General features: G+C 41.9%; 1 protein-coding gene across 1 annotated transcript in view; it reads right to left on the reverse strand.

The window, feature by feature from the left end:
* Positions 1–4144: 4144 nt before the first annotated feature.
* Positions 4145–17010, reverse strand: part of LOC101478558 (eukaryotic translation initiation factor 3 subunit H) — a 59984-nt gene continuing 47118 nt past the window's right edge. Inside the window, exons 6-8 of the mRNA XM_004568074.5 lie at positions 9366–9486; positions 4878–5010; positions 4145–4431 (exon numbers count right to left, since the gene is read on the reverse strand). Of these exons, the coding sequence (XP_004568131.1) occupies positions 4337–4431; positions 4878–5010; positions 9366–9486 (349 nt within the window). The 3' untranslated portion in view covers positions 4145–4336. The remainder of the gene's footprint in view (positions 4432–4877; positions 5011–9365; positions 9487–17010) is intronic.

Genomic DNA, 17010 nt, shown 5'->3' on the forward strand with positions numbered 1-17010 from the left:
TCATTCAGAATCTGTATTGATGTGCAATGACATTTCCTTCTAAAAAGACTAGTGGATCAAAGCCATAGAGGCAAAAAGCCCCCACAGCATAGCAGAGGCACCATCTCAAATCACTGTAGAGGTCAAGGGTTCCGGTTTTAAAACGTGCTAAAGGCTTACAGTGTGTTAAACACAATTTATTGAGTTCATGTACTAAAGGGTTACTGACAAACAAGTTAGTTCCAGGAACACATCATTTGGCTTTGAATGTGACCCCGTCATGCCCTGTTAACTCTTAAAAGAGTACATATTTTAGCACCCATATTGGCTTATCAACTCAGCCGGCAGTTAATGATTATAATGATTTATATTGCTGTGGAGTAACGTAGAAGCACATCACCAGTTTGGCTCTCCTGCACTTCCACTCTATTGCCCTTGAGCCCTGCCGTGACTACATGATTTAGTCCAAACTGTTTTCCACTACAATCAAAACACTGTCACTTTAAATACCATCTGAACCTCTGTCACTGCCTTTGCACTCTGCAGGGGTCAGCGATGCCACACGATCCGAATGGATCTGTTGAGGGCATTTTCAAGTTTTATCATTTGCTCACACACCTCAGGGTTTGGGGACACAGGAGGTTGCCCCCACCCTCCCCCGGCCAGTCAGCCCCTCAAGGACAACGTCACCCAACAGGGGAAGCTTCAGAATTACAAACGATGCAGATTCAGGAGACACCGCTTCAAAAATCCAATCAATACCTGCTAGGAAGAAATGCCGCACATCACAGGACGCATCAATCACAAGCACAGCTGTGCCTGTCAAAGTGGCAGATACCTTAATTAATAAATATCAACTGAGCCTTCTGTTATGAATTAATATTTCCCCATCCTGCCTGCATGTCAGGGAAACATGTTATGATTTGGGGAAGAAATCATTTCCGGCTCGAGTGTCGCTGTTCCAATAAGCGTTTATTACGTTGGTTGACTTGTAATTATTGTTAATGACACTGTGCGGATGACAAGCAGGAGCACTACAAGTTATTACTCGACCAGGCGAGGCTGATGACAAGTTAAATAACATCATCCGCTGAATTAGATGATGCTGTTTAACCACAGGTCGAGGAAGAACAACAGAGAGCGCAGGCAGATAGAGCCGCAGCGTCATTATGATACACTGAACCGCACGCTGACAAGTCTCTTTATTACGTGAAGCAAGAAGAGCCAATCATTCAGCGTCCCTGTTGCTGGGGTGGAGTGGACACCGGCGACAAGCTCCACAAATGAGCTGCGCTTTTTATGACTTCACAAGTAAGTACCGAGATAATGTGACACCTCTGCAGAGGATCAACACCAGAAACAGCTTACAGTTACATTTGAGGCGTTTAGCTGACGCTCTCACGCAGAGGGATTTAGCAGATGTTAAGGTTTCTGAGTTTAACTCGAGGACACTTCACGGGACTTTAGATGCCGACAGACATGCTGGATGCGCCGTCAACCTATAAGTGAGGTTTTGGCTAAGGATGAAACCTTCTTAATGGCTGAAGAGTAGAGGAAAGCCTGCCCCCCCCTAAATATGTTCCTGTCTCGTGAAAACTGAGGCGAGTTAGTTCGGGAGGCCGGATTTACAGTGCTGTCGTGAATGCACCACGTAGGTAAGCGCGGTGTCTTTTGAAGCAGGTGGAGGAGGATGCCTCGCGTGTCAACAAGCACACCTCGATCACCAAACTAAAACCAACTGGAATTTAGTATTTGCCCAGATGTCTAATGTATTAAAAGCTGCAAAAGTCACCATAACTGTTGCCTTCACTGTACTGTGTGCACAATATATTTATTAATTCGTCATCATTGACAGTTTGGTGGCAAACAACCTAAACCAGGGGTGTCAAACTCAAATACACAGTGGGCCAAAATTCAAAACTAGAACAAAGTCGCGGGCTAACGTTAATATTTATTGAAATATATTTATTCCTCCAGATATAAGAATGAATCTTTTCTTATGGACTCAAACATGTTTTGCTGAAAAACTGAATATGGAACAAGCAAAGCTTAATACTAAACAATATATATATTAGCTGTATAATACCAGTAGGCCAGCTCTAATAGTAATTTGGTATGGCTTCGCGGGCCAAATGTAATTAGGCTGCGGGCCAAATTTGGCCCGCGGGCCAGAGTTTGACACCTGTGACCTAAACAATATACCTGTTTAGGATGTGTGTAGGTAAGAATATGGCTGAAATGTCATCTTAGTGACCTTACCTTAATCTCAATAGATATTGCCTCACAGACCTGCCAGCCTGGCTGTAAGACTCCATTTTAATTAACTTTTCTCCCCCCCAAACTAAGGACTCGATGGAAAGCAGTATTGATACCAAGTGGTTTATCCTGTTGAAACAAGTAACTAGGAATAGAGTTTATAATCAGGTACAGCGAAGTGATGCCCAGAGGGCAGCAACGAGTATGTGCTTTGTATGATGTGGTCAGGTAGGTTCAATAAGATCATCGATTTCCTTTTGCCTCAGTGGTCACACGAAGAACTCCAATCCCTCTGCCTGAGTTCAGTAATTATTGACCAGGTCTTGAAAATGCTGGTCAGGAAAATGTTGCTCTGTTTCCATGATAAGATCAATGGATGGATAAAGCTTTTAAAAAAAAGCACCAAAAAAAGGAATAGGGGTTGGAATTGTTTTTTTGTTTTTTTTAATGTGACAGTCAACTTAAAGGGAACTGATTACTCTTATTTCCAGGGTAGCTTTGCATGATTCACAGTTCAAAATAATCTTGCAGTATCTCATCTTGTGCCTTTGTGTAGTCCTTACTGCACTTACACTTCCTTTCATCTGATTGGACACACCTCCTAAACAGAAGGTCAGGCCAGCAGGTGGGTGGGGCTTTGTGCCTACAGGCAGAGCTGCATGCCTGAGATGACCAAATTAGGACCGTCTGCTCTCAATGACATCACACAGAGCCAGGGGTAGAAATAAAAAACTGAAACATATTGTTTAGAGCAGAATGAAGCCTGATCATCAACTTTAGCTCAGGGTAATATGAGCAGTCACCACTGCAACATGTATCAAAAGAATGGGCACAAATTTATCCTTGAGGGTTACATGTGACCGTTGCTTAGCTTTGTTGATATTATTTCTATTTCTGCTTGGAAGGTTTTAATCATAAGAATATACACCAGACATACATATCGATATGTATATTTATAAGCATTGCATCAGCCTGAACTTGTTAGGTCACTATTTGTTATGTAGATGTGGAAGTTCTCATGTTTTGCACAGTGTGTAATATGTGCTGGCTGATTGATATTAACATTTATTTATTCAGTGTGCATGACAAGAAATAAGAAAAGTCTTCTTTAACACTGTGGATTATAAAGTAAGTTCTTTTAAGACCCAACAATCAGAAACATAACTGATTTATCAACTTTTATTTTTTCCTGAATAAAATTCAAAACCACTGAACTTTTTCCCTTGTTGGTAATTTCTCTAATCAAATCATTTGTTTTTTCTTTGGCAACACTCATCATCAAATACAGAATGTCACCCAGCATATATGACAGATTCTCAGCCTTGTCATTTGGCACACCTGCAGTGCGGCCCTGAAAACTCAACAAGCAAAATAATCTTTGCTACAAGCCCGATTTCACTTGTGGGACTTCTAAAAATAAACTCATGCTAATTGCAGTCATTGTAGAAGAAAGGCAGAGCATGGCGCGTTGTGCAATTTCACTTTAGGAAAACAAATGTCTACTTTTTGTGAGTGCGGTGAGAAAGAGGAGGGTTGGGAGGGCAAGTCATGTAACTGGCATTTCATTTAACGCTCAGCTTTCACTGATATTTCTGTTGCAGTTCTGTTTACATGAAAAAATGTCGTTTTCCCACCACGTGCGCCAACACGAGGCGAACCCACTGATAATTGGTTCCACCTGCTTAATGTTTGAACTGCGGATGAAAAGCATGTGGCAAAAACAACTCAAAGTACTGCGGAATTAGTTTGTACTTTCAAGCAGAGCTCCGTTCTCACATATTAATAGTCTGCACAAAAACATTCTGTACAAAAACCAATCATCTTTGTACAGTGAAACTGAAATTGCAATTTCCATCAAAAACAAAAGACAGCTCGACTGCGATAACAGACGAAGGAGACGGAGAAGATGTTGAGATGCAAGAGTTTTTATTTAAATCAAAACCAAGTGTTCAAAGTTAATTCTGTGTCTGGGGTGGTTCTAGACATAAAAAAAAACAACAAATAAATTCAGAGGAAAAAAAATAAAAAATGAAAATGAAGGCTGCTCCTGTGGGCATCATTAAGGTGGGTTTGCATCTCTCTTGCTCCTTCTGTCTCTCCTCTAGTTGTGGCCTTGGAGAGCCTCTGCCATGAACAGCTTCCCGAGGTTCTGCGAGGTGAATTCCTTCACATTCTGGCAGTAGTTGTTAATTTGCCCTGTTGGAGTGTAACCACATGCATCCACACGCCCCCATACAAAAGACACAAACACGCGCCCACAGAAACGTACAGACAAACACGCACGCACACACATGTACACAGACGGTGCACGCAACCAGGCGGGGGTGGGAGAGAAAACAGCAGCACAGCAAAACAGTGAATTAGTGTGGAGTCGGAGTAAACGGAAGGATCAGAATGTTGTCGGGAGGTGGAGAAAAGGGGCGGTCGAGATGGAGATTGAGTCAATAAACTTTAAATTAATGTAATTTCGAGATAATGGCGGAGATAATTACAAAACAGAACCTGAGCTCCTGTGAGGGGAGCAGAGGCGGCTGATGGAGTTTGGAGGGAGGGGTGAGGGGGGTGGAGAGGGAGCTCTACAGTGGTCATGGAGAGTCATGACTATACTCGGAGGATGTGTGAGTGTGTGTTTGCGTGCATACCTGCAATGAGCAGCGTGTCCATGCGTGGTGGCGGCTGGGGGGGCTTGAATAGTTTGCTGATGTCCTCTTCAGGCAGCGGGGGCTCCCCTCTGCTCTGGCGCTGGGCGTTCTCTTGCTGCCGCCTCTGGAGGTACTGTGGAGGGAGCGATGCAGAGACAGAGAGGCCTGGCATTAGTGACGGCAGACACGGGAGAGGAGAGGATGAAAATAAAAGATAGATTGCGAATGGAAAAAGTGGGTTGGGAATTGAGGGAAGAAATCAAAAAAGTGGACAGAAAGGGAGAACGGGATGGGCCGGAGATGACGAGGACAGGATGAGAACATAAAGAGAGGGGAAACAGAGAAAGAGGAGGAGTGGGAGTAGCAAAAGTTAAAGAAAAAACAAGTGAAGTGAGAACAAGGAAAATGCAAAGTAACACAGAGACAGAAATAAAAGAGGAGAGCACAAAGTAAGAGAGACGATGCAAACAGTAAGAGGTGAGTGAGATGTAGAGAAACATAGTGATGAGAGATGAGATGTAAGAGACAGAGAGTAACAGAGGAGTTATAAGTGCTGACAGGGATGGAGTGATTTGTCGGGGGCTGACAGTCGGTAAATCAGTGAGGTGCTGGGTCTCTGGAGATCCTAAAAGCCTTCTTAATTTGGCAAGATGGAGGAGAGAGAGACAGACACACAGGTGGAAGAAGTGGTTGTGTCAAGGAAAGGAATAAAAAGTGAGTGGGAGCAGTGACTTCAACCACATCCCACAACGCACCTGTATGGTTGATTGAAGCTGAAAAAATTGCTAAGATAAACAATATGAATATGAAAATGAAAAATATAACTATTTGTTTAAATAAAACTTCTCTGCCACTGCACCGCAGCATGACTGTGTAATCAAAATGCTAATGCATAATTGTATGCAAATTCTAGAAACAACTCTTTTTTTCTTATGCTCCAACTTACTCAGTATTCCATATAGATATACAATGCCTTAAAAAGTAATTTTTCCTACCAAGAAAAAAAAAAGTGTGGCACAAGAACAAGCAACCCTTGCTAAGTCAGCAAAATAGAAGCACCTTTGACTGCCACGCCCCCAACCACCCAGTTTTTCTGTACAAACTGCTCAATCTCTGTCAAGTTCTATGTGATGTGTGTGGGAACAGCCGTCCTACTACAAAGCCTGAACTGAAATGGGGTCTAGACTACTGTGTATCTTTGACTTCATGTTTGAGCTTGATGTCTTGGTAGAAAATAATCCTATCCCAGCAGTTCTTTTACAGCCTACAGACAGATTTCTCTGAATTTTATTTTTCCTATATTCATTTTACCCTCAACCTTCACAAGCTTTCCAAAGCACCACTACAGCAAAACTGCTGGAACCACTGTGCTCCCAGCTGGGGAACATGCCTTTCTGGCATTGTGCTGCTTTCCTGAGTAAAGCTTCATTATGACAGCCCAATATTTTCATTTTTGGTATAATAAGTAGAGGTCCGCACAGACCAGGATCAAATTCTACTTATTATAAACCACATTATGCTCTCAGTAGATATGATGGCTTCTTTTCCTGCCACGAGTGCCGAGTTTGTCAGAAAATATGTCTGACAATGAATATCATGAGGCGAGCTCATTTCCAGAGCACAATGTTTGTGTGTGCAAAATAGATGCTCTTAAACACAATTAAGGAATTGGTTTTTATTTACCCACAGAGATCGAATATAATAATTTAATATTTGGAGTCTGGCAGCGTACAGAATATTTTACTGTTGCTCCATGTGGTGAAATGGGACTCTTAATTATGTCCACAAATTAATCTTTGAAGCATGTAAATGAATTTTGGATTGACCTTCAATGAATTTACAGTTGTTCTCCGGAGAATATTGTGGTATTTGGAGCCGCTTGTTAGCTGAGAATCGTCTTTATGCTTGTGTCAGTGCTCTCGTTCTCTTCAGCTTAGGCCTAATTATCTTCTCGTCCCGTCAGCTAAGGTCCATCTTTGAGGGTTTTTTTTTTTTTTAATATATATAAAAATAAATAAATAATTCTGGCATGCTTTTACATGCTCTGCATTTCCAGTGGGCTCCATCAACCTCCACGTCTCATTACTGTTGCTTCACCATGCGCTTTATCTGGTCTCATCTGACTTTCGCCAACCTAACCGAGAGGTCAAAGGTCATTTTTACCAAAGACGCCCCCCTAAGCCCCAATGGGCTTCATTTTCATTTTGAGCATATTTTGCTTCCAAATGCAGTCTCTCTTAAATTTAGCTGAATGTGTTTGCTTTCTGTTAAATTTTTACAAAATCATTACATGGCTATAGCATAACGTTAAACCTTTTAATCGGAGCCCTTTCGTTTCTATCGTTAACCATAAATGACAATTCCTCAGTTCATATGATTACCACACTGCGCCATACCTAACCTCCTTTAAAAGTGCGCCTCGCTTTCAACAGATGTAGGGAAAAAAGAGAAAATGAATGAATTGAAAGAAGTGAGATGTACATTTCCTGTTACAAAGACTAACTTGGCTGCAGACTGTTCCTGGGAACCTGATATTTACTGAATTCAGAGGGCTATAAATGAAAAATGGAGCCCTCTCAGCAGAACGCCTTTTTGCAACTTTCTATGATGATTAATAAGGTTCCATTTGTCCGGGAAGCAGCAGGGTCAATAGCACGAGATTACATGGAGCAAATACTGCAGATGTCTGAAAGGTTTTAACAGCGGCGCGCTTTCTCCTTCTCTGTGCGTTATTTGTTCATTGTCGAGACTCATGTGAAACGTGAAAAAAGGTGACACCATTAAAGGCCCCATCTGTGTGATATTGTGTATGACGAGAGTCTGGGTATAGGGGTGTACAGGGCTTCGGGGAGCTGGAGATGATGGGGAGGTCAGTGTGGGGAGGATGATGGATCATAATGGCTGCAGTGTGGGTGAATAGCCCGGGGATACGTGGGGATAAATCTAGGAGTGCGTTTTCGTTGTGTGCGTACTGAGGACGAGCTGTGGTCACCGATGCACGATTGTTGTGAGGTCTGCCTAATGACTGTGAACTTGGCTCTGGCTTTTTCTTCTGCCGGCCAAGATGCTGATGAGTCAGCCCCAATCGCCATTAATACCTCAGACATTTTCTCATTTCCACTTGCTGAAAATAATGACAAAATAGCGCGACCGGTTTTACCGTGGGTGTACGTTTGCGCGCACATTAGTGAGTCACCTGTGCCTCCGCTCTTCCACTTTCCCAAGCAGCGCGCCCGTGAGAGTCGCTGACTGTTAGCAATAGCATGTTTTGCCGGATGTTTATGATGCATCTGGACGAGGTTGTAGCTGCAGATGGTATGAGGCTCACTCTGTGTGTGTCTGTGTGCAAGTGCGTTTCGTTCTGGTTTGCTTCGTGCCTCCAGTTTGTGCTTGGAGGTGGTGTGTGCATCTGTGAGCCTTTACACACACAGTACATTTGTCACAGTGCGCTTGTGTTTTGCAAAACGCTTTTAAATGAAGTCTGAGTTCGTGATGTGTCTCGCTGTTACAGACAACAAATATAAACAGAGGATTTTCACTTCAGATGAAAGGCTCAGTTTACTAATGCCAGCTTTCGCTTTATATGTATCAGCTTTCCATAACCTCTGAACCTGCTTTTCTTAAGTACCTAAAGAGAAATATTGCTGTGACTGTATTACAGTGAGTAAGGACATTACCTCTTCCTTGACAGGAGGAGGATGAGGATGACGGTGCCTGAAATTGAAAATCTGCTGATCTACAGCAGTAACTGAAATGAGGTGACTGATGATAACACTATGACAGATATTGCAAAATTAACATTAGTCATTCTCTAATTGGTGCAAACTCAAGACAAGAGAAATCACTTTCAAACTGATCTCGGTGCCTCTGCTTGAATCTACTTGTGACACGAGTTTCATCTTTTATTCTTCATCTTTTTGTCCCCCTGCTTTCTGTGTCTGAACCTCTACAATGACAGCTGCATCACGTGCACGAGAATCTGCTGTGTTTTTTCACACAGGGATGAAAGTCAGCGTGAACATGACTCAAAATCACACTCAGCAACACAACTGAACTTTACCAGATCCAACCGGAAGATCCTGCGCTTTCAATCAAAATTATTTTGAGCCGACTTAACATGAATATGGTAGCGTTTCTTGCTTGATCCCTCCTCAGAACCTAGGACACGTATTTAACATTTTTACATTGTAGTTCCTGCTTTGACTCCTCAGTATGTACACGTATAAGCCTACAGGACCATATTCCTACATGTGCGTGTGTGGGGGTGTGTTTGATACCTGGTGCTTTTGCTGCTTGCCTGCTGTGATTATAGCTGCAATTGGTTGTGCCCATGTCTGACAGAAATCTACCTGCTGTTTTCCTGCTGAGATTGTGGCTGTAGGTGCATCTGTTTCTCTGTGTGTGTGTGTGTGTGTGTGTGTGTGTGTGTGTGTGTGTGTGTGTGTGTGTGTGTGTGTGTCACGGTGCATTCATGCATTCAAGAGTTACCTGGTGCTTCTGCTGCTGCTGCTTGCTCAGGTTGCGGCTGTAGGTGTTATATTTGACAATGTCTTGGCTCATGTCATCCACTCTGTCCATCAGGAGCTGAAGGCTCTTCTCCAAGTGGTTGCTGGAACAAAATTGACAGTGTGTCACTCAAACAGGTTTTTGTACTGTCAACAGCACTTGTGAACCTCAGTGAAATGTTTTTACCTTTTTACAAAAAAATCTCTTTAAATTAACAGCTCACACTAATCCATATTTAATTTCAACTTTTAGTTGTAACCTCTTAGTTATGTGCGATAAGTATGAAGGCTCAAAACAAAACAAAGGGAAAGACCTCAGAAAGCATCAGTATACTGGCACTGGCGTGTTTAACTGGCTTGGTTGGTGTGGAGAATCACAGGACTGACAAACTGCAAGTACGAGGAGACGGCTCTTCAGTAAGTTTACACATATCTCACACATAATAGGCTCCTCATTGTTGCTGCTCCTTCTAAATGTAATGTGATATGCAACATCGCCTTTATTGTTATGAGCTGTACAGATATGCTAGAGAATTTAGCTCCTGCTCCTTACTAGCTTTGTGTTTGACACCTGCTCATTGCAAGAAGAACACTTCAAATAAGACAGTGCCACTGACAAAACTATCAAGTTGGGCTAAGTTATGACTGACTGGGTGAAAGACTTGTTGCTTCATTTGGCCTTAGGAGGAATTTGCTGTTCCAGTGTCTTGCTCCGGTACACTTTGACAGGTGGAGCCAAGGAAATGTTCCCCTGTGGATGACCTGAGCAGCCTCCTGAGCTGAGATCCAATGCAATTCAATTCTATTCAATTTATACAGTGCCAAATCAAAACAGCAGTTACCTCGAGGCGCTTCATATTGTAAAGTAAAGACCTATGAGCAGGCATTTAGCAGCAGTGGGAAGGAAAAACTCCCTTTTAACAGGAAGAAACCTTTGACAGAACCAGGTTAAGGGAGAGGCAGGCATCAGGTGAGGAGAGGAAGACAGGACAAAAGACACACTGTGGAAGAGAGGCAGAGCTTCACTAATGATTAAATGCAGTGATTTATAAACACAGAGTGAAAAAAGGTAGGCGAAGAAGTAACACTCATTGTATCACTGGAAGCTCCCAGCAGCCTAGGCCTATTGCAGCATAACTACACTATTCCCATCTAGAATTGACCACTATGAATCTAAAACTTTCCAAGCTTTGAGAAGTCAAGGTCTTTGTATCCATCCAGACTTAATCTTTGACCTTTCACCGCCTACTAAATTTGTTGCTCTTGAGACCCATGACCTGAAAGTCACCTGTGATCCCAGGTTTGGTCAGTACTTGGTACAGGTCCTGTGGACCTTACTTCATGCCCCTCTCCTACACATTTCTGTGATGTCGTCACATCCTTCATGTTTTTCCAATGCTGCCATGCTGACAAGACTCAAAACAGAGCGCCACCAGCATTCCACTTCCCTCTCGTCCCATGAGCTCCATTTTTAACAGGATGTCTTGCTACCGCTTAAGTTCAACCTTCACAAGACTGCAGAGCTCTACTTCAAGTTGTATCCCTCTTGTACTTCCCTCTGTGGAGTTGTATTGTTTCATTTACGAATGTTTGGGTGCTACATAATGCAGTATGTACTGTGGGAAAACAGATTCGTAGTGTTTATTTAAATGACAGCTATACCCGTAAGAACTGCCAAAACCGTGTATGTTTTGGCAGTGTGCATACTTGTGCTGATGTAACTGTTGTGCGTTTGTATAAATATGTTAGTGTGTGGGAAGACTGGAGCGTGCTTTGAATGGTTTTAGTTACATTCCTCTCTGCTCTGAGTTTTATTAACAATTTCTAAAGGAATCAATATTTGTCTCTCAGCCCGTCACAATCTGTTTATTTTGTTGAAAGCCAAGAAAAAGAGATTACCGTCTCAACTTAAATTTGAGCCTAAACCCACTTAAACTCACTATATCTGCACTGACACCACAGAAACAATCTCCACTGTAACCATAATTGACCTGAGCCACATACATTTCCCATAACAATTTGTGCATATTTATTTCATATTCAATTCTTCAGCTTTCTGTAGTTCAAATGAAACCCACTCAGTCATGTCGGAGTATTCTGATCCCTTTACTTGTGCAGTTTATAAAATACTCGGTGTTTTCTTTTAGACTTGTTTGGAGCCCTGCCCAGTTATTTCAGATTTTGACTTTTCAGGTCAGAGAATCTTTTTCTTCAACTTCTCAGAGTTTTTTTAAATGCAGTTTGACCAACTCCAACAAGGCTGTCTTGTGCCTTTTACTCAGTTGGTCTCCATCTACCTACTCTAGCACAGAGGTCTAAATTGAGGGTTGCTGAATGGGCTGTCCTTTTAGCAGGCTTTCCCATTTCGCCAAAGGATTTCTAAACTAGCTGTTGTGACTGCTGGGTTTTGGTCACCACTACGACCAAGGACTGGCTGACTCGGTAACTCAGTTTGAAACCACCAGGTCATATTAGGAGTACTGGTGTATTCACAATTACAGAGGTCACTACGCTCTAAGCAACACTTAAAGATTTAGAAATGGTTTTGTGCTGTTGCCTTGATCCGTGTCTGGGTGGGCATCTGCAGAGAGTTAGACTTAATGGCTTGTCGTGACACGTACTGTGAATTGTGACTCTCTTAATACAGAGATGTTTTTATAGCAGCCCCTTGTCTGCAATACAACTCCGCCATTTTTGGTGAGCACATAAAAACCCCTCGAACCATTCGCAGAAGCTAAGGCCTCTTGATGGCTTTAGCAGAGGGATCATCACACATAACATCTCCCCAATCGAGCCTTCGCTCCAATGGATTCCGGTACATGTTCATAATACATTTTTTTTATTTTACTGACTGCCCTTAAAGCAAGTCTGGTTCTGGCCTCGAAGTACATTTCATATCATATGTTGACCTGAATTTGCAGTCCTAGATACCCTTTCGTTGTTCAAAAAGTTAACACATTATTCTAAAGGTTGCCGTGCTTGCGCCAGGCCCTCTTGGTCGTGACCTGCCTGAGGAGACCTGGTTTGAAAAATCCATAATAATCTCCTCACTTCTTAAAAACATATTTATAAACTTGCATTTATGTGATGTTGTTAGGTGATGTCTTTCACAGTCCATTACTGGCTACCACCTTGTTTTATTTAGTCGTTTGTGCTTCCTTTGACTTTAATCTTCCGCTTGTATTTATCATTTATTCTCATCATCTGTTATGCATTTTGCATCCTTATTCTTGCTAATTTAATTCTACCAAAGCTTTAACTTAATTGCATCCATTTCTTCTGGCTCTAATGTTTGGCCGTCTGATTTTACCTTCTGAGTATTATTTGGTTTGTTTGCCAAAGCACTTTGTAAACTCGGTTTGTAAAGAGGGGCTATAATTTGTATGGCTTACATAAAGCAATAAATGTGCATAAAGTGGTTTTGAATTTTTGTCTGGAGTAATTGCATACTGAGGAAAAGTTTCTCCTGTCACGGCGCTGCTTTGCAAGCAACAGATGACATAAAATTACAGTCCAACACTAAAAATACTGTAGTTCTCATATTTGAAAATTTACAGTTTCACTGCTGCATGCAAGCTCCGTTTTCAGGTTTTATATTAAAGCATGAGCAACATACAGAACAATATATCAGGTCTGCGGCTACAGTGCACACCAGAACAGAAACTACAGGACAATAAGTATTTGCATAAAGTTAAGCAGTAATACATTTTGGAAATTTATGCACATTCTAAAGACTCATCGTGATCATCTTGGTTTACCATTGCCTTCCATTAACTGCAAACACCTTAATTATATTTGCATGAAAATATGCACACACCGAGAGAAAATTAATGCAACTAACCACAGGCATGCTGATAATTATATGAACAGTGCTGACAATGATTTATAGTGCTATTCTCACATGCCTTAACTATCTGTGACACTATCCGTATTATACTGTTGCATCTGCATGAGGCGTGCGTTAATATAAGCGATTAGATAATCTACTTAAATGCTTGCATACTGCCCTTTATTCAGAATTTTAGTCAGAAAAAGCTGAACAGGTTTCAGAAAGATCAAACTACTTAAAGCCATCATGCAAAACACGTAAAATTTCCACTAACTTCAAAGTCATTTCCATAATCTGGACTGCCTGAACCATTTCCAGTACAGTAATGTTTGCCTGTGAGGACTGTTGCGTGATCAGTTTGTCAACCCTCCATTGTAAACATGCAAACCGATGGCCCAGGACCAACTCTCAGCATAACACTTCCCTACTGCGTCCCTCTGACTGTGTCAGAATTGATTCTCACTGACGAGAGCCCATTTAAAACTATTTCATCCAGCAGTATGGTGGCTAATTTGTGTGGTGCGCATGAATAATATATGCGAAAGAATCCATCTAGGATCCTTCAAAACATCTGCCGTTTATGTAAGTGTCAAATGCCTGAGCTGGACTGAGTGTGTGTTTGTGAGCTTTACTGTGTGCCGTGGGGAGTAAGAGTGACTTGCAATTTAGTGGGATTTCTTATCAGTTTGTATGTCTTTTGTCCCTGATTGTGAAATTGCAAGATTTTTGGAGAGCTTATGTAACAAATGAAAAAACGAGAAACTGACGAGTAAAAATTAAAAGGACTATTTTATCAAAGACTAAAAAAAAACTTCACTCCCAGTCCACAGACTTCCTTTACTGAGCTTTGAGCTTCCAACTGCATCAGTGTCTCGTGTGTCTGATAACTAGTTTAGTGCACTGGAGCATGTTCAGTTTGATATTCTGTTTTCAAAACCCTGACCATACAAGAAAAACCGCATAACTGCTCCGTGTCTTCTCCAAACACTCGAAAACTTAATGTTACCAGTTACAGAAAGTTGCTACAACTGCACGCTGAATAATGTATCCCACACTCCACAACGTCTGGCCATAAACTCCACAGGGTTAAATTATTCAGAGGCATCAGCAAGCTTTGCAATCAATACTGAATTAGAAATCAAAGTCTATCTAGGGATTTCGCACCATCGCCGATTCTGTCAAGTTCAGTGGAGGCCCGTACAGTGTACAGTAGGAGTGCCTGTGTCCACAGGGTTGTATTTGCCCAGGACAAAAGAGGACAAACCTGCATTGTTGTGTGAGCAAAAGTTGGCTGACATTCACTAAAACTGAAAGTTCAGAGGGGAGTTGTTTAACAAAGCTGCCAAGGAAATGACTTCCACTCTTAGAATGAGCGTTTTATTCTGATGGAGTCTTTTTAACTGATGGACTCGAGCACAATGTGGATTGCTGGCTTGCGCCGCCAGCGGAATAATTTGTTTTAAAGAGGACTTGAAATAAATCTAAAAAGATTTTTCCCCAACGTACGCGTACAGCATTGTCTCAGTTATATAAAAAAAGAGAAAAAGATGAATGTTAGCTTTGGCACAAATTTAAAACCTTATGTGACTGAATACCTTTCTCCATCCCTCACTGCTTCCTGCCCATTATCATTATTTCAGTTCCGTCTCCTTTTAAGAGAAGGATCTATTATTGGCTTTTGTTCAAAAATACCTCTTCTTATAGTCCATCTCGATGGATCAAGTTTGTGTGTCAAGGGTCAAATTTTTCTGCAGATCATTTCATTCACACAGACACTTCTGTCAACACCTGCCTCATGACCCCATTTCCAGTTATTTCTCTTCACCTGCATCAGCAGCTATAGCACACAAAGCCTTAAAAGTTCTCCCCTCCCCCTCACTCACCGAAAACTTATCAGGGTAATTTAATATCAGAGAAAATATGTTTACATATTTTTCACTTTTCCAACAGTAAAAGAGTCCAGGCAGGAGGCCAAATACACTAATCAGACAGATACTGGGGGTAATGAACTAAATGGGAAATTTACACATGAGTGAAGACCTTGTTCAGATAGAGGGGGAGGAGGTAGAGGTGGTCAACAAGTACAAGTACCTCGGGCTGTGGGTGGACAATAAACTGGACTGGTCATGCAACACAGAGCACCTGTATAAAAAAGCCCAAAGCCGACTGTACTTCCTCAGGAGGCTGAGGTCTTTTAACATCTGCAGGAAGCTCCTGAGGATGTTTTACCAGTCGGTGGTTGCTGGAGTACTTTTCTATGCTGTGGTGTGCTGGGGGAGCAGCACAGCAAAGAAGGACTCATCCAGGCTGGAAAAACTGATCAGGAGGGCTAGCTCTGTGGTCGGCATGAAGCTGGACACTCTGGTGACAGTGGCAGAGAAAAGGACATTAAAGAAACTGATGGACATTATGGACAATGCCAGGCATCCTCTGCACACGGCCATTAACAATCAGAAGAGTCTGTTCAGTGACAGGTTGCTTCTCCCCAAGACAAGAACTAACAGACTTAAAAACTCCTTTGTCCCACACGCCATCAGACTGTTTAACTCCTCTCTGGAGGGGAGAGGGAGGGGAAACAGGAGGACAAAGGAGGGGGGAACAACTAAGCTGTAGTGCCTCTTCACCTCACTGTGCAATACCTTTTGTGCAATACTTTTGTAAATAGTCAACAGTGCAATAGACTCAATACTTGAAATGTGCAATTCACTTGTATTTTTATTTTTTATTCCTATTTATTCTATTTATCCCCTTCGTATATTTTATTTATATTGTCTCTGTATTTATATATGTGTGTGTGTGTGTGTGTGTGTGTGTGTGTGTGTGTGTGTGTGTGTGTGTGTGTATATATATATATATATATATATATATATATATATATATATATATATATATATATACATAATATTCTGTAACTCTGAAACTTCTGTCGGTGCTGTGCTTTTTGGAAATCGAATTTCCCAGAGGAACCCACCCGAGGGATTAATAAAGTTCTATCTAATCTAATCTAATCTAATCTAAAAGGCCCAAAATGTAGTTTAGTTTTAATAACACTGCAAACATGGGTATTTCAAGAGGGCTGTGGGGGTTGAAAGGCTACATAGATGAATTTACATTCATACAATCCATCACCACGATCAACATCATCATCTGTGGTAAGAAGAACCCTGTTTGCTGGAGTGAAACGGCACTCTCTCAGCGTTAGACATAGATGACATTGACAAATGGGACCGCAGATTGGAAAATGAGACAAAAGGAAAAACATTAAATAAAACCCATTATCGTTTACTTTTTCTTCTTTTTTTCCCCCGTTTCTTTTTTTTTGAAGGGGTGGAAATGAGGAGAAAAGGGTGGGGCTGTCAGCAGAAGATGTAGAGAGATGGAGCGCTACAATCCAATACGAGGGCAGAGCTGTGCAGCAATCTGACAACTTCGGGGAAACAATTTCATCTTGCCAGACATCCCATCGGCGGTTGTGTCGAAAAACCTACGGGGGAGGGCCATCCTGCTTCTGCTCCGTTTTGGGCGATATCAAAAGCTATGCTTCAACTTCAGAGTAATCACTTGGAAAATGGAACAATATGCAAGAATAGTGAGCCATTCTCCTTCACTCTATTTAGTAATTTGGAAGAAAATTGCTGGGGTTTCTGCCTGCCTCTGTTGGCCATGCTCATGGAACCTACATGTCTGCCTGCATGAGGCCTCATTTAAGTCATGCCATACTTGCGTTTAAGGACACAGTTGAGGAGAATAACAACAACTCCCGAAGTGCCTCGCCGCAGCGTGCAAGTGAGCACAGTGT

Source organism: Maylandia zebra, linkage group LG11, assembly GCF_041146795.1.
Source record: "Maylandia zebra isolate NMK-2024a linkage group LG11, Mzebra_GT3a, whole genome shotgun sequence".
Lineage (NCBI taxonomy): Eukaryota > Metazoa > Chordata > Actinopteri > Cichliformes > Cichlidae > Maylandia > Maylandia zebra.